Source organism: Rhincodon typus, chromosome 7 (genome assembly GCF_021869965.1).
Source record: "Rhincodon typus isolate 14 chromosome 7, sRhiTyp1.1, whole genome shotgun sequence".
Taxonomy (NCBI): domain Eukaryota; kingdom Metazoa; phylum Chordata; class Chondrichthyes; order Orectolobiformes; family Rhincodontidae; genus Rhincodon; species Rhincodon typus.
In genome coordinates, this window is record NC_063338.1 from 57033792 (window position 1) to 57052900 (window position 19109).

The 19109-nt window shown below is 36.7% G+C and overlaps 1 protein-coding gene across 1 annotated transcript in view; it reads right to left on the reverse strand.

The window, feature by feature from the left end:
- LOC109915025 (potassium voltage-gated channel subfamily H member 7) overlaps positions 1–19109 on the reverse strand; it is a 435059-nt gene that overhangs the window by 415701 nt on the left and 249 nt on the right. Inside the window, exon 2 of the mRNA XM_048599219.1 lies at positions 11343–11573. Coding sequence (XP_048455176.1) covers positions 11343–11573 — 231 coding nt within the window. The remainder of the gene's footprint in view (positions 1–11342; positions 11574–19109) is intronic.

The following is a 19109-nucleotide window of genomic DNA, read 5'->3' on the forward strand; positions in this document are numbered from 1 at the left end:
AAAAATGGCCACTTCTGTGTTCATCCAGCTCTACACCTTGTTATCTCAGTATTCCTTAATTGTTGACCTGAGTGTGAGGTACTGTGATACCATTAACTTTTCTGTTCATTTTCATATTAAGCAGACAGAAATCTGAGGCCAGGATCAGCAGAATATCAGTACCTTGGTATCATAACCCTGAATTCTCAGAGTCGTCAGTGCAGCTGTTGCAATATACTAACCTGAGAACTAATTCAAATCCTAGACTTGGCTTGGGTGAAACCTACCTTGACAAATTGTTTTCTAAATTTCATATACTTTCAGTATATAATCTTAATTCTTGTTACTCTGTTGTTGATGCCCAGCTACTCCAAAGTTTACGTTTTTTCTTCTGCATTATACATACCAAGATGCAGAACTGTTCTTGTTAGTTGATTAATTGTTGATGTTAGAAATGGTGAAGGTGGGAATGAGAACCAGCTCCTATGTTCAAAAATGCATTTCATATGCACCCAAGATAAAGCAATGCACTACCCTGGAGTATTTAAAGGTGACCTTACGCAAAACTAGAATTATGCCATCCTAGGTACAGAGTTCTAGCATCTCAGACCAGCTCCTGAAGGTGAACTTAAACTTCTTGGTTTCAATGAGCTCAGGAAGCAGATTAACAAACTGACTCCTGAGTGGCACTATTGTTTTTTCATTGATCAACAACCAAAAGTGTTTTCAAGCAAAGCAACTAGTTGCATTTATATATTGTGTGTAACATTATAAAATGTTCCAAAGTCCTTTACAGGAGTATTTGGCACTCAGTCACATGAAGAGCTATTAGAGCAGTTGAACAAAAGCTTGGTCAAGCAAGAATGTTTTAAAGAGTGTTTTAAAGGAAGATTTCAGGTGACCTTTAAGGAGGGAATTCCATAGCCAGGTGTCTTGGGATCTACAATGGAGCCGTTAAAATCTGTGATGTGCAAGGGATGAGAATTGGAGAAATGGAGATATCTTGGAAGATTGTAGGGCTCTAGGAGACCATAGAGATGATGGGGGTGGATACATGCCAAGAGTTGGATGAAAAGAAAAATCTGCCAGCCTCATATGGTGCACTTTTCCACTACTATATTGTTAAACAGTAATTGCAGACATTCACTGATAGGTTATTCTCCTGTGAAGGGATTAATTAGCTCACTTGGCTGAATGGCCACTTTGTAATACAGAGAAATACCAATAGTATGGGTTCAAATCCCACACCAGTTGAGGTTACTATGAAGGATTCTCCATCTCAACTTTTCCCCTCATCTGACATGTGGTGACCCTCAGGTTAAATCACCAACAGTTATCTCTTTCTCTCTAATGAAGGAACAGCCTTATAGTCTGTTTTAAAAACAAAAATGAAAGAACTGCAGATGCTGGAAATCAAATACAGAAATTGCTGGAAAAGCTCAGCATGTCTGGCAGCATCTGTAACAGAAATCAGAGTTAACATTTCAGACCAACTCCTGAAGGTGAATTTAAACTTGGCAAAATGATTTTTTTATGCCAAGTTTAGCAAGTATGCAAGTTGTGGCATACAAACCAACATATAATTAGCTGCCATCAGTTCTGAGGAAGAGTCACTGGGCCCGAAATGTTAACTCTGATTTCTCTCCGCAGGTGCTGCCAGATTGGCTGAGATTTTCCAGCAATTTCCGTTTTTGAGCCTCATGGTTTAGTAAGGCTAAGGTGGTTTTACCTTACCCTATTGTGAAAGAAACTGTCAACTTTCAGAGACATTTTTTCTTCTTGATATATACATGTATAGTAGTTTGGGGATATGCCAGCCAGTTCGCAGATCTGAACATCAGAGAAAACCCAAATGCTATTTACTAAATACTGAAAATCATACAAAAATGCTTATTGTCTTTTTTTCATTGTGACCTAAGCATAATGCATGGTCCTACATTAAATAACTGCAGATTATTGAGCTTTCTATAAGAAGCACAATGTTAAAAGGGAAATGTGTGAAATAAATGCTTAATTTACTTGCATTGTTTTGAATGTTGTTTATGACAGATAGATCATAGCTTCTGTTTCCCCATCATCTACCATCTGTCCACCATCAACGAAGCACAAGTTAGAAGTCTGATGGAATACTTTCTTCTTCTGTGGCTGGGTACAACTCCAACAATACTCAGGAAACCCAACACTATCTGGGACAAAACAGCCCACTTGATTATCACCAATTCTTCAAATATTAACTCACTACACCACTGATGAACAATGCAGCAGTGTGTAACATTTACAAGAAGCAAGGTAGGAGCTCACAAAAGCACTTTTGACAGCACTTTCCAAACCTGTGACCACTACCGTTTAAAAGACAGGGCAGTAGATGCATGGGAGTACGGCCAACTGCTAATTTCTTCCAAGCCTCTCACCATCCTTGTGTGGAATTATATCAATGTTCCTTCTCTATGACAGTGTCAAGATCCTGTAACTCCTCCCTGACAGCATTGTTGGTGTACTACATTCCAAGGACTGCAAAAGTTCAAGAAGGCCATTCATTTGCGTCTCTTCAAGGACATTAAGATGAGATGAGTGATAAATGCTGGGTCATCCCATGAATGACTTTTTTTTTGAAAGCTACTTTACTAAAACCCCAACACGTGCGCTAGTATGTAAATGCATCTCAATTTTACAGTATAAACTTCTAACTCAGTTTCACATGAAATTTCTGTATTAACAATAAGATATTTATGTCCTGTCATGTAACTTGGATGCAGATACAAGTAACCATATCAGCAGTGAGGAAGTTTTTTTTGTTTCCATATAAAAGCACAATTAAGAGTTAGCAAAATTACAGAGTTGACTTGTCTCAGTGACAAAGCAAGATTATAAACATAGTTTTAAAACTTGCTGAAAACACCAAATAATTTTAATAACATTAGTAGAGAATATTACACTTACCATGCGGAATAACTTTCACTTATTTTGTTTCTGAACACTGAAATTTTTGCCAAGTAGTATTAATTAAAAAGGAATTGACTTCTAATCAGCAATAGTATACGCAGTCCAATAGAATACGTTTTGCATTGCCTTTGTGTTGAACCTAGGAATGGCACCAAATTTATGGAAAATTGGGCAAATGTGAGGCATTGACTTGGAAAATTAAACCAACATTTTCATAAAATTACAAATGGCAATTTACACTGTAAGTCAAAACAATCAGTTCATAATCTTTTACATTCAACAAAGTAGTTTTCTTGTAAATGCGTATGCCTACTGCCCTGAAGTTGTGTCTCAGGGTATTACTCTGTACATGCTCAGTGCATGAATTTTAAATGTCCCTGTTTGGAAATTTAAGTAAGATAGTGGAAAGAAGACTTTCCAATTTTTATAGTAAACATGTGAAAATTGGTGTCCTAGGGCCAATGTTTAAACTTGTACAGATGCTTTCCCTTCATCTACGTACTGGAGAAAATGATACCGTAAACAATAATGCCTCCCTTAACAATCACACTGTCACCAGAATATAAGCAACTAATAAAATTGGCCTCATTCTCACAACCACAAAAGTGATAACACAATGGCACTTCCATTGTTTTGAAAAGACATCCTATGGGGATTGTAGTGAGGTCAGCCATCCAGACTGCATTGAATATGAGTTACCTGATTGTGGCTTTTAATCTGGTACAATTAGGGACCCCTGGATGACAGATAAAAAGAGGAGCGCCAGAGATTCTGACATTCTGGTTGCTGACTCTGATGAAGCTGTGCCAGAATCGAAGACTTTCCACATGTAAATAAAGGGTGACTTGATGATGAGATACCAGCCTCTGTGGAGTTATTTCACATTCAATCTTCTATGACATCATGTAACATGAGTTTAATCCAGTATAAGAAGACATGTGAGATGATTTGATTTATTAGCCTATTTGAAAATTATTACACTAACTACATAACTTGCTTCTGTGTAAATGAATTGTATTGCCCCAATATGTGTGATTCAGCTTTTGACTTGTTCAAGCTAGGTAATATGATTAATTGTCAGAATGAACTGCAAATCAAAAATAATTTATTTGCATTATCAAATCTATTCCTGACAAACATAGCACCATGGCTCAATCTAGCAAATTATTCTTCACTTCTTTTAATATTATCCAAAATAAAAAAGCCATTGAAATAATGCCAAATATTTGCTAACCTTCAGCAACAATACATTGAGGTTAAATTGTGCTAAATATATTTAATTGTTAAATTGTTAACATACATTTGTTATCATTTGTTTTCCCTTGAATAATTCGCTTTCATTGATTCATAAAGGGAAGAAAAGATTCACTCCTGGAAACCTACATAGAACAGAGAACATAGAACAGTACAGCACAGGAATGGGCCTTTCAGCCCATGATGTTGTGCCAAACATGACACCAAACTAAACTAATCCCTTCTACCTGCCCTTGACACATATCTCTCCATTCCATACATGTCCTTGTGCTTATATAAAAGCCCCTTAAATGTCCCTATCATATCTGCCTCCACCACCACCACCCTCACCCTTGACACCTACTACTCTCTGTGTAAAAAAAAACTTGCCCCTTATATCTCCTTTAAATTTTCCCCCTGTCACCTTAAGTGCATTTTAGAATGCTGACTGTCAACCCTATCTATTCATCTCATAATTTTATAGACTTCTATCAAGTCTCCCCTTAGCCTCCGCCTCTCCAGGGAAAACAACCCGAGTTTTTCTAGAATCTTCTTATAGCTCATGCCCTTTAATCCAGGCAGCATGGTAAACCCCTTCTGCACCCTCTCCAAAACCTCCCCATCTTTCCTGTAATGTGGTGACTAGAAATTAATGCAATACTCTAAGTGCAGTGTAACCAAAGTCTTATAAAGCTGTAACATGACATCCTGACTCTTGTACTCAATTCCCTGATCAATAAAGGCAAGCATGCCATACGCCTTCTTTACCACTCTCTCTGCTTGTGTGGCTATGGACTTGAAAATCAAGATCCCTCTGTAATCAGTGCTATCCAAGGTCCTACCATTAACTGTATACTTTTCCTTAACATTTGATTTCCTAAAATTCAGCACCTCACACCTGCTCAGATTAAACTTATCTGCCATTTCTCTGCCCATAACTGCAACTGATCTATATCCCACTGTATGCTTTGGCAACCTTCTACAATATTCACAGCTCTACCAATCTTTATGTCATCTGCAAACTTACTAACCCACCCATCTATGTTTTCAGCCAAGTCATTTATGTATGTACATATCACAAACAGCAGTAGTCCCAGTATGGATCCCTGCAGAACACCACTAGTCAGGGACCTCAAGCCAGAAATACCACTACCTTCCGCCATTACCTTCTATGGGCAAGCCAATTCTGCATCCAAGTGGCCAAGTCACCGTGGATCCCTTGCAACTTAACCGTCTGGATGACCCTGCCATGAGGGACCTGGTCCAAAGCCTTACTAAAATCCATGTAGATATATTATGTCAATCTATAATAGTCTGCATTGTAGCAAATTAAAAAGTATAGGGTTACAAATATTCTCTATTGATCAGTAATTACATTCTATTCATGATTGGAAAAACCTCCTCCTTATCCTCAGTAATTTAATTTCTGCTGGTCATAGAAGTTAATATTAGGACAACACTGTGTTTCATATAATAAGTATTCTGAATTACTCTAGTTATTGAATGTATGACAGATGTTACAATGATTTGGGTGACATCACTTTTATTTTTAAATCAACTTAATTGACAACTTTTATTGCATGATCCCATTAAACCTCTTGAGATTACTAACAATCTACTAACGTGCCAAATTTGATGATCTAAAACATCTTGAGTATGACTTTGTAGCATATTTCGAAACCTCACTACTGTAGGGTTTTTATTAACATTGCAGTGCTGCAGGATTTACTAGAAGAATTTTCTTAGCAATTAAGTTTGAAAGATTCAATATAAAAACAATTTCACAATCAGAAGAGGAATAGTATGAATCCATAAATAAATTCTGGTTTCATTTTAATCTCTTCAAATATTTGTAAACAATTTATTCTACTTACATCAAAATTTCTATGACTTTGGTTTTCCTAAACAATAGTACTTTATAAATAATTTTCAAAGCTTCTTGGAAATAAATCCATTTGATTTCATCTAACTAGCCACATAAAAGGTGAATCAATTTGAATCTACTAATTCAGAGCAGCTATTAATTTAATAAGTGGAATGTTAAGTTAAAATGAAATTACTTGAGAAGTATAAGAATTGCATCTCAGAGCTTACTCCAGGCAAAGTGACAATCTAACTATTATTCATCATCACTCTGAAAATATAGTACTGCTTGACTTTTGTACTGCTGTGTAAATGTATTTGTGAATGACAAGGCTATGGCAAAACTGATGTTCTTGAAGTCCATGTAAAGCAGTTATTAGCTTTTACTTGGTATTGTTCTTTGAATAAACTGTCTTTAAACTGAACATTAGTGCAAGATTAAGTAGCTAAATATACTCCTGCATGAGTCTCCAAATGGTAGGTTTCAAAGTCTGATCTACTGTTCAATATCAATTTCATGAGGAATGGAGGTTGTTCTGATGTTTCCCTTTACAATCTAAGTTTAAATTCAGCTGAATTTTAACAGTGGTTAAGTATTCTTAACTAATTTCTATTGGGTTCAGGATTGAAATCCATGTTCAACATGAATTGGCAATCAGATTCAGCAAAGTTAGGAAGTTTTATTTTTAAAGGATTTTAAAGCCACTACATAAGTGCAGTGTGATGAACTATCTATAGTTTCAGAACTCAGCGTGTTGCAGCATGAGAATACAAAGAGTTTTAATCAATTTCTAGTTCTGATACATTGACAATGCATTTTCAATGCTTTCAAATTGTTTAGTTTCTCTGTATTAAATCGCTGATCTCATATAAACTACCCTTCATAAAAGTAAATTTGAAAACAAACAACATAAACACATAATATTGAATGTGTCAAACTTGGAAGTGTGCATTTTCCCCAGAACTCTCAACGCCTATGTATTCTGCTAATGTTTGCCTGGAGGTTTTCCATTAAGTATGCTTGCATTAATGTTCACATTACTTAAGTACATCATAACCTATTCCTTGGAAATTGTCTCTGTTACATGTTACAGTGAAATGTAATGGTAACAGATTGCCAGGTAGTGATTTATGTTCTAGTTTAATAAATCCCAAAATGCTAAAATCCAAGGTTGATTTGTGAGCAGATGTGTTTTATAAGAGCCTGTCTTACATCATCAGTGTGTGTATGTTTCTGTAATGGGCATAGAATCCCTACAGTGTGGAAACAGGCCATTCGGCCCAACAAGTCCACACCGACCCTCCAAAGGGCATCCCAACCAGACACATTCCCCATGTCTAACTCACAGAACCTAAACATCTCTGGGCACTGTGGGCTTTTTAGCATGACCAATCCATCAACCCTGCGCATCTTTGGACTGTGAGAGGAAATCAGTGCATCCGGAGGAAACCCACGCAGAAACGGGGAGAATGTGCAAACTCCACACAGACAGTCACCCGAGGGTGGAATTGAACCCAGCTCCCTGGTGCCATGTGGCAGCAGTGCTAACCACTGAGCCACCAATTCCACCAACCCATTTGTTATTTCCTTTTCTAGCGTTTGTTTTTGTCCTTGCTGCCTTCTTCTCTGACTCTTTACATAGGTTCCCATCCTGCTGGCATATTAGTTTAAACGCCCCCCAACTGCTCTAGCAAACACTCCTCCTAGGACATTGTCCCCAGTCCCAATGTAACCCGTCCAATTTGTACACGCCCCACATCCCCGAGAACCATACAAAGTGAAAATATATAATCTTTTGCAAAGAAACTATTTCATTCAGGGAATTTTGTTGAGCAATAAATCTTAGACCTCTTGGCCATTGAGTTTATAAAAAGCTGTATGCTGTTATATTTTTTCGTCTTTAGTGAGCTGAATAATGTTGGCTAGAATGGTAGTATGACGTCACAATTGATTTTTATGTTATTCAGTCTAGGAGGCAAAATCAATCAAAATTATTGCTTTCAGTCAACACCCTTTTGGAAGGTAAATGTGGCTGGATGTTGGGCGAAGACAGAATTTGATTCTTTTACCCTCTGCCATGCTTAAATACCTAGGAGCCATTCAGTCAAAAGATGGCTTACTGAGTGAACTAATAAAGGATTGCCAGCACTGGAAAATCTGAGCTAAACCAATTCTGGAAATGATAGACAAAGCTATGAGAACATTAAATGCAAAAAAGTAGTTTGTATGGTTTGGAAACTTAAAATTGTGTGACACAGGATGGCTGCACTAATATTTTTTATTAGCAGAATCATAGTCAACAAAACTACTGTGGATGAAATTAGTCTAGCCCAGCAAAACAAGATGGGCTGTTAGAGAATTGGCAGCCAATTCATCACCACAGGAATTTTTATTTAAGATTGATTTATAAAAAATTGACATGAATTTAAATTTCAAACTGAGTAAAAGTGACAATGAGATTGGAAAATACGTATTCAAAAAGATTTTGGACTGTTACTCTATGAATTTCAATACAAAGAAGATTGAGCACAAGGAAGCAATTGACCTACAATTTGCGAAGAATCCATGTTAAGTTGATGACAAAGAACAATTCAACCCATATAGTTTCACAATGCTCTATATATCTTTTGTTATTCCATAGAACAACATTGTAAAATAACACACAAGTGCATATTATCAACAAGAACAATAATAAGATATAAACCTTGTTTCATTCAACATTAAAAGTAGTGATTGTAGGGAACATCAATAAAGGATCTTTTCAAACAATTTCAGCTTCCGTTGAAAACCTAGTAAGCAGATTTTTGAGCTTCTGACCAGAAATAAATAAGTTCAATTGTTGTTTGGAATAAAACCTGTTTTGGTGCAGTTATTAAATCTTTGTTTTACCTATTCTCACCCAATTGTTAACAGGAGTAATAGAAAAGCAATTGTTATTCATCTGGTTATTTGTGGGCGAAAAGTGGGCAGGTATTTTTAAACTGCCAATCAATTAGATAGAATCCTCAACTCTTATTTTCTGTCTTGTTCTATATTCCTTGACACCCTTATCAAGCAAAGACCTGACTAACTCAGTCTTGAAAGCACAAATTATCCCGTTAATCACTTTTTAGAAGAGAGCTCCTGATTTCTGATATAATATTGTATTAAAGAAAATGCTTCCTGATTTTTTTCTTGATTGGCTTTAATTTTAAGGTTTTTGTCCAGATATTCCAATCAAGGTGAAATAGCATTGCGCACCACTGACTCCAAAGGAAAATGCCACAATGATCTAGCAAGCCCTGTGGCATAGAATTTCCTCACCTTTTTACAGATCAGGGAAATCTCCAGGTATCTTGAATCAGTTATGTTATCAAGCAGATTGAAGTATTTTCATGCACAGTAAACTGGGAATTAAATGAACTGAATGCCCTTTCATGTTTAATATCAGTAAATATTTGGGACGAACACATTGATTTTAAGACAGAAACAGAAACTACATAAGCATGTTTATAAAAAAATGTAAGCTTAAAAATGAAAAACTAATTCAATAAAGCAGAGAAACAAATTAGCAAGTTAGGTTTTCTAAGCCATTGAAGTTGTTCAGCAGGAATTATAAACCTTGTGCGCTGTTGAAAACCCCTGTTACACCATTTTCAACAAAGCGTAACCTTTTCATGGGATTTTACATTGAGGCCATTAGGGGAAAAAGGCAAGTTATTGTCTGATCAGTTATTTTATGTTGATTACAGTCTCTGGGGATTTCAATGGCAAGAGTAGAATCACTGACAACACAATCTGCATTTTCACATCTAACTGTACATGTGCAAACTCCAGAAGCCATTAATTTCAAAGGCATGATAATAGAGAATGCTGCCAGTTTGTCTACATTACTATGTCAATGCCTAGGCCAATAAAACCTCGTACTGGATTTTTCCACAGAAAAAATGGTTTTCCTTATCTATCCTATCAAACGTTTTTAATATTTTAAACGTCTTGATTAGATTATCCTTCAATATCAAATGCACATGGGAATTGGAGTTAGGTTTATGCAACCTTTCACGATATTTTGGATCGCAATTTATACCTGTCAACTAACTTTAATGATTCTGTACTAGGCCTCTCACATCTCCTGGTCTCTCACTATGAGTAACATAATCTCACTTGTCAGATCCACTTTTGCCCACAATACACTCTATTTGCCACGGTTTTATCTACTCATTTAATCCACTTATGTTTAATTCCAACTTTTTGGATCCATGAACAATACTCAAATTCCAATGAATCTAGTACCAACTCAAATATGTATATGTTTTTCTCTATTTCTTCATTCAAATCATTAATAAATAGTGAGAAGCTGACTTATCACAGTCCACCAATCAGCGCGCCTAACTTTCCATCTCTGACCTTCTAACCAATTTTGAACCCAAGTTATTCTCATTTTTGCAAATAAATATAAGTGATTTGCTAGCTCAGATGTATGAACAACAAAGTGCTCATCTCACAATGGCATAATTGTAACTTGTTTTGGGATATGATCTGTCTATGGTGGGTTTATAAATTTTGGCAACTCCTTCTTGAAAAACTATGAAAAGAACAGGAAAATCAAATATTACATTCCAAGAGAAATTGATTTGGTGTCCTTTATTCTGCTTTAACTGCAGCTTAAATTGCCTGATTGATTTAGGACATTACTAAGGAGGCTCCTTGTTGCTGTGACTGAATTTAATTGCACTACATTAATTCCACAAGCTATGTTCGAATTGCCACCAACATCTCAATCACTCCACAGCAGGAAAACTGTCCCAAAGTGTCAGCTCTTCGATTCTCAGTGGATAACTTCAATGACTCAATCTGACTTTTGACTAATTGAGAAAGTGGCTTATTTTTAATTACATTAATTAACTACAGTGAATGTGATTGAAAGGTCTGAAAAATGTTTATTGAACTTCAAATATTTGAAAAAAGGGCTACACTGTCACAAAATTTACTGAAGTCTTATTGCAATTTTTCACAAGCTATAAAATTATGGTTATAAAAACATTCAAGCTGATATGGTCATATTAGAAGGATTATCCTGCATGAATTTAGACCTAACTCTACCTTTTAGTTTCTTCAATTACAGTTGTCTAGCTATGTTATTCACTGTTGTGTCTATAAATTAATTAAATTATCCAACACATTTTCAAATGAATTTTAGTGAACCGCTGTAATTTTTTTACACAGTTAAGTTTAAAATTTAATGTAAATTCATATCAATCTGCACTTTTGTGTTGGTTAAGTAAAAGTTATAAATTGGATTACTTTAAGATATTCTAAGTAAAAATGTAATTCTTTATCCTACCATCCTTGCGATAGAATATGACATCCACTTTCCTCTCTTCTGAGCCAAGCAGGGCTTGGGCAATCTGGGCAATTGCATGTCGCTTGCTTTCTGGACCATGCAGGAAATCACAGGTACAAGGCTTCTGCATAACATCCGGCCTCGAGAATCCAGTCATCTCACAAAAACCATCATTGCAGTAGATAATTGCACAATTCTGTACCCTTGCATTGGCAATGATGAATTTTCTGTCTGTAAAGAAATTGAAAGATAATGATGGATAATGCAAAACACCAGTCTGTTCTTGCAAATCATGGTTAATGACTAGCTAGTTGTGATAACTAACCACTACTGTTTGTATAGACAATCTATTAGGTTTTTTTTACATGATAATAAAAACAATTCCAAAATTGTTGAAGTATGAAAAAATTGCTCAAACACAAAACATACAGTATCTTTATGCCTATTTAACATTTATATTCAAGTGTTCTATCAAACAATCTTTTAGTAATACAAACTTGAGTATTGCATTAAACTTATAAATTAAGCTACTTGCACAGAGGAGTTCAATTTTAACAACATCATGTATGCCCAAATAGATGGTGTTGCCATGATATCTCGCTAGTCCCAAATCTCATAAACACGTTGCTTGGATTCCACAAGAAATGTGCCTTCAATGGAATTTTGCTTATCCTCCGATCACATGCATACTTCCAATACACAGATGATACGTTTGGTATATGTTAATCTGCAGCTGCATGTAAGATTTTCTCTACAAGTCATAATGGACTCCATTCTGCAGTCAAATTCATCTTTGAAATGGAATCATTGACCTCCCTTTAGTTGATGTCCTAGTTCACAATTCAGCCAGGACTTCTCTACTTTTGTCAATATTCACTAATTGCTATACATGTTGGGATACTTACAGTTTCATGCTATATGATTAGCCTTATCAGCAACCTCATTATTAGGGCTCAAACCAGTTATTCACCATGCAAGCTTCACACAAAATGGGGCATATCAAAGACATCCTGCAGTATAATGGCTACCCTAATCAGATAATTTCTCAGCCTACATTGCACAAACTCATTAACAAACCTAAGGCTGTCACTTTTAATCCTGAAAAGTATTCAGTCGACCTCAGATTATCCTAAGTTATCGCAAAGGTTTGAGAAACAGGTGAAGCTAGCTCCTCCAAGCTATATAAATGCAGAAGCAGTACAAGTGATGTTTGCCACCAACAGGATGCTGCTGTTAAGGCAAAGTGATGTTCTGCCTATCACACTAATGAATAATGTGGTATATGAATTTCAGATATGTAGGCCATACATTCCAAAGACTTGCAGATTGTATCATGCATAACATCTCTTTAGTTGTTTGCAACAAGTAAGGTACTGACCATATTCAACCAATGGATCCTTGTAAAGCTCACAACACACAGTGATATGTTTGATTTTGCTTTTGGTCAACATTTTCTGGCTAAACCTGAGTGTGCAAAAGAATTGTACTGATAACAATTTAGGATTGACAGTTAGGCTCACAATGTGGTGCACTTGCGGGTATTGGAATCTACATGTGTTAATGCATAGGGCCCACATGTTTGCATTCAGAAAGAATATGTGCTCATTTCAACTCAACAAAATATGAACAGCCACTTACTGGTTCTTTTCACATAGCAGTGCCTTGATCAATCAGAGTCAAGCATTCTGGTTTAAAATTTAAGCAAAATGTGGCAGTTAGCTGTCGATCATCATTTTCCGTGGCAATACCTCTGCCAAACAAGAAGCATTCTGCTCTCATAAAGTATAAACTGCTGGTTTTGTCTTCAAATTATTGCTCTTGCATACTGTTGTGGTGAATGCAGAATGCAAATCTTTGAGAAAACGTGTCTTTTTCAGCAAAATTTTATGCCAGCAATGATAAAAATATAATGATTTGATAATCACTAGGATCCACTGTAATTCCACAAGTATAGGGCTACGTTAAAACAGCATTATTGTATTGAAGACTGTAACTAGAAATTTCCCTGAACAACATCCTGCAAATTTATTTTTGCCAATTCTTTTCTCCTGCTCAAAAAAGTGTGAGATGACAAATCAGGGAAAACTACTATGTTTTGTGTATATATTAATTACATGTGAAGAAAGGGAATTTCACGGAATATGTCCTTCTATATCAGTGCTGCTTAGACCTGTATACAAGTCTTAAATTGCATTTCAGAATTAAACCAATGCAATCAGAACAAATGCTAAATGAGATTAAAACTCTAAAACAATTTGAACTTGTCTTGGTTAGGTGCATTCTCAGAGGTAAATAATTTTCTTGAAATCTTTTCAAACTCAGTTGTACCTTTCCTAGTGCGAAACATAAAACTCATATTCCTCTGTACATTTCTATGTACATGATGGTTTCAGTGTATTGCCAAAAGTTTCCAAGTTTTTAATTTATATTTTAGAGGCACATTAAAAAAAAATATGTTGTCAGTGATAAAACGTTATCTTTTTCATAAATGCCTGGAGCTTAACGCTGTTAGAAAGATCCATAGGTGTCTCATCAGATTGGGCTAGAGTTCTAAAAATGAACCTGAATATTAACTGTGAGATATCATTATCAATTGAATTGTCCATTCCTTCATTGCCATTTCTGCTGTTGCAATACTAACAAGAATCAGACACAAGCATGGGTATGAGTTCAATATCAATTGTCTTATAAAAGAGGATACATTACTATAACAGGGCACACGTATTTATCTTTCAGTCTGCATGAGAAAATTTTTTGTTACATCTGGGAGGGAAAATTTAACCCTGACCTCTGCTGCTTTCACTGGAAGCTACAGGCATATACCTGAACAGTCTTGATGGGAATATAATCTCTGGCTATCATAGTTGGACAACAACATAGCTGATCCCTGGTAGCTTCAATCTGAGAATTGGAAGTGTAGCCATTATCTATGCTTCCTTGTTGGAGGAGGAAAATGATTGCTTTGGCCACTAGTGGTTTAACTAAAGGAAAAAAATACAGTTGTGGACATGATCATCAGTTGTTCTATGTCAGAAAGTTATAGACTTGAAAACATAATCTAAACTAGCACTAGAATATAGTGCTATGCTGTTGGAAGCACCACCTTTTGGGTGAAAATAAACTTAAACCTGCTTGATGAAGTGAAGGAAAAGAGTCCCATGGTATTATGTGAAAAACAACAAAGAAGTTCTACTGGTATGCTGGAAAATAATTATATATTTCTCAACAACAAAAATAGGTTAAGTGACCATTCATATCAAAACTGTTTAGTGGATCATGCTGCATGTGATTTGACTTCTGTATCTGGCTATACAATAACAGTAGCATTAAAATAATTAATTCATTAATTGCAAATATCCTCTTGTCTTTCGAACATTGCAGGGACATAATAAATGCTATTCAAATAAGGGTTTGACTTATCTAGCTTTGTAGAATATATATCTATGATGTGTAGTACAATGTTGTAAAAGTATCTTGCCATTGGTAGTAAGGTTGGAGAGGATGTAGTCCTGTTCCACGGCAGACTATGTGTGATTGGAGAATATGTTTATGTTCCAGTTGTCCTATTGAGGTCACTGCTACAGCTTTGATCCTCAACATCAGTTGCTGAGTCCATGAATTCCTATTTTTCATACTATTGAGACATGACTATGTATCTGCAGTAGGACATTTCTACTTTACATACCATGGACATAATGACCTCTCACACTCTGCTTGATTTTTTTTTCAGGGGCAGCACGGTGACTCAGTGGTTAGCACTGCTGCCTCACAGCATTCGATTCTATCCTCAGGTGACTGTCTGTGTGGAGTTTGCACATTCTCCCCATGGCTGCGTGGGTTTCCGCTTGGTGATCCGGTTTCCTCGCACCGTCCAAAGATGTGTAAGCTGGGTGGATTGGCCATGTAAATTGTCCATAGTGTTCAGGGATGTGTAAGTTAGGTGGATTAGCCATGGGAAATGAAGGGTTACAGGGAATGGGTAGGGTGTTAGGTCTAGGTGTGATGTTCTCCAGAGGGTCAGTGTGGACTTGTTGGGCTGAATAGCCTGTTTCCACATAATAAGGATTCAATGGTTCTATGATACTAAAAAGGCAGCGGAAACATTCAATATCAGTTCAACTGAAATTCATAGCTTTACCTGACTGTTTCAGACTTAGCACTCCTGCAAGGCTTACATTCACAGGCTCAGAATCCCAATTATGATTGTAGGTACCAGTGCTTGTTAGTGGTTTGGAGGCTGTCACAGAACTTTAGTAAATTACTAGAATGACTCAGGAACCTCAGCATAGTTTTTATCACCAAGCAGACGCCCTCTAGCTTTATGTGGTGGCTGAAAGATTGCCGGAACAGCAAATTTATACAAAATGAATACAACATGGCAGTGGTCAAGCTAGCAGGAGTTCACCAGCACAATAATACTGGGATGTTCATATGCCAACTACACATTGAGTGAGTTGTACTCTTTGTGGTTTCAGCACATCCCGTCATCAAAATACAATGCAGGCAAAGTTATGTCTATAAAATAAATGGCACACTGTCATAATGGGAAGCCTGAAATCTTGGCAAAGCCAGAACGAGAGGCCAGAGTTTAGAGGAAAGACAATGAAGTCACTTTTCCTGACACAAAGATGTCTATGACACAGTGATGGGTGCTGAAATTGAAGGATGTTTGCTGAGTCACATGTTCCAGTTTGGAAGGATACACTGACAAAAAAAAAATTTCAGAGCCACAACTTCCCAGCTGCTGGCTGTGGTATTCTCACCCTGCTCTGTGGCTCAAGAGGTGGCACAGTTCTTGGTAAAGCACAGATGTGGAACCTGTGACTTCAGGCTTAGTTACAATGCGGAGGTGTGCTGCCTGAAGTCTTTAGGCAGATAAGCCCCTCTTCCTCCTCCTCTGTGAGCAGCTCATCTTAGTCAATGCCCCTGCTCCATCTCCCTCTGATGCTGAAACTCAAGGCCCATTGCAACTCTAGCTTCATAACTGCAAGCAAAACATTTACTTCGCAACCCTGCTGTAGGAACAAATTCCTTTCCAACATTCAAAACAACTCCCTACAGAATTTTCTAACTTTTCTGAATTCCTCCAAACAGCCTGTACTTCTAAAATTTCTGCAAGAGACAGTAGAAAATAATAAGAAAAAGCCAACAAGTTGGATAGTGATGTTTTTAAATAGAACAGTGCCTTATTCTACTAGATCAGTTATAAATTTTAAATCTGCAATAGATAAATTTTTATTAAGCAAAGGTGTAAAGGGATATGGGCCAAAGGCAGATATAGGAATTAGACTACAGATCAACCATGGTCCCATTGGGTGGTAGAACAGACTTGAGGGGCAGAATACATAGAAAGGAAATTAGTGAAGGTGATGCAGTAAGCAGCCATCAAATCAGTGTTAGAAATACCTGGCTTCATCTTCCTAATCTGCACACTTCTGGTACACCTACGCTACACTATGTGAATGTCTCCAACAAAATTGTGTTCAGCACGGTTTGCAGTAAAAGTGAGTGAGAGTGAAATGGAGTCCTGTTTTCCCATAAACTACCACCCTTGACACTGAAACTGTAGGTACGGAGGAGCATATTTTCTTAAATATATGACTATTGAAGTTTTGACAGATTCCATGTTTGTCAATGACAGGATATATCCAAATTTTGTTTTGGATCTTTCTCTTTCTGATCATGTTGCAATCTGCCCTTAAGTTTAAATGTTGCGGTGATGCACATTGCAGCTGTATGTGTTCAACAATTTGATTGACTGTGCATTATCCAAATTGATAGGGGCTTTCAATTTTTTTTTAAGTTGGGATGTGGGTATTATTGGCAGTGGCAGAATTTATTACCCATCCCAAATTACTCTTGAGAAAGTTTTGGGAGCTGCCTTTGTGAATCGGTGCAATTCATGTGGTTTAGGTAGATCCATGTTGCTGTCAGAAAGTGTCAGAGAGCCATAGAGATCCACAGTAGAGAGCAGTGCAACATAGTTTTCCAAGATTGTGCCAGAGAATACAGCTTCAATATAAATAAAGTGTCAATGAAACCTGCCCAATTCTAATTTGGAAACAGAAGTCACTATTTCTATATTATACATTTAATTACCGTATTTTTGGATTTATGATGTTGCACTCTTCTAAGAAATTCAGTTGAAAAGTGAATAAACCTGCAGTGCTAACAAGGCCTGAAGCTTTATTCAAAAGCCCTTTACCTATAACATCCTGGACACAGTTAATCAGCTAATGAGATGTGAAGGTGGGCTGAAACAAAACAAATGTGATAACTGCATGAAAAGTGAAATTGCTACTCAATCTCTGAATGTAATGTATTTAAACAGGTCCAGTGCAACACGGACATCTCTTCCAAGGCAATCAGCTGCTGGTAGATCCAAACTTCTTTGCACCTGTTGTTACCTGGGGACATAGCAAAGCATGCCATGTCAGTTTAGACATAGATTATTATGGAGCACAGAAGCTCAAAGTAAAACCCCACACTGTATTAAAAAATTACAGCTACACACTTGCTCAAAGCAAAAGGGAGATGAAGCTAGCATATTATTATCAGGTTTCAGGGGCTTAATTCTTATTTGGGATTGAAATGTTCTCTGTCTTTAAGCCATGCAAAAAGATAATTAGGAATACAGGCTCCTCTGGGGAAGTGAATGTTCATTTCTAGTATGCACACAATGACAAAGCTGTTGACAACTGAGCAGAAATCCACACTGGACTGACTCAGAGACACTCAGGGTTGGTAATATTGGAAATTGAAAAGAGAAAAAAAGTGAAACAATCATAGCTGCATCACAGACAAGTGGTTCTGAGATTAAGGTTAAGTAATATTGCTTGACATATAACTATGCTGTAATTTATGAGAGCTACTTAATGCTGACATGATAAAAGTGGTGTTCAAAATTGATTATTAACATCCCTTACTTATCCAGTTCCTCCAAAATAAAAAGAAGCCAACAATAAAACAAGTTACTCTATAACAGAGAAGAAGGATGTTGTGTACATATTGAGCTTTGTGCCAACCTTAGTTTCTACCTGACAGCAAGAAATCTGAGTCAACTTTGTTGTAATTTGCATCAAGTTGACGTCACAGCATCTAGATGTTGCTGCTTTTGTACACGTTCATCAGTAAATAGCAGTCACAATCAAGGAATTGATGTTTTCTATCTTCAAATTAAATTTAATGAACGTTATGTTCACATTAAAATCGCTTGCATTTAGTCTAGCTCATTGGTTCACCACGCCAACTTATCTCCTGTACGCAAGCACATTATATTGGCAGGTTTATGCTCTTGATTCATGTCCACAGAGACGTGGATTAACATTGTAAAACCCTCAACAACCATAAACAGAAAGCTCACTTTATTTATCTTTAGCTGATCTACTCCGAATCTTGGTACCAATTCCCGGAAGCCACCTCACCGTGTTACTCAGTTCACCTTACAAAGATAAATGATACAACTTTGTTTTTTTTCGAAGTACAATAACATTACACTACAACATCATTTCAACCATTGCTTAATATAGAGGCACATGATATATGCTCCGCACATGACAGGGGAGCACTGCTTTCAACGTTCATTGCCGCGTTCTTTTTTCAAATTATAGTTTATTCCTGCACATTGATTTGTTTAGTTATCTGCTGAGAGCGACCCTAAATGATGTAAACCGTGTGTAAACCAAGCGTCCCTCCTTGCGGTTTTCCAAAACGAAACAATAGTGAAATTCTCGATTATCATTTGGATTTTGGGAAGACCAAAACCAA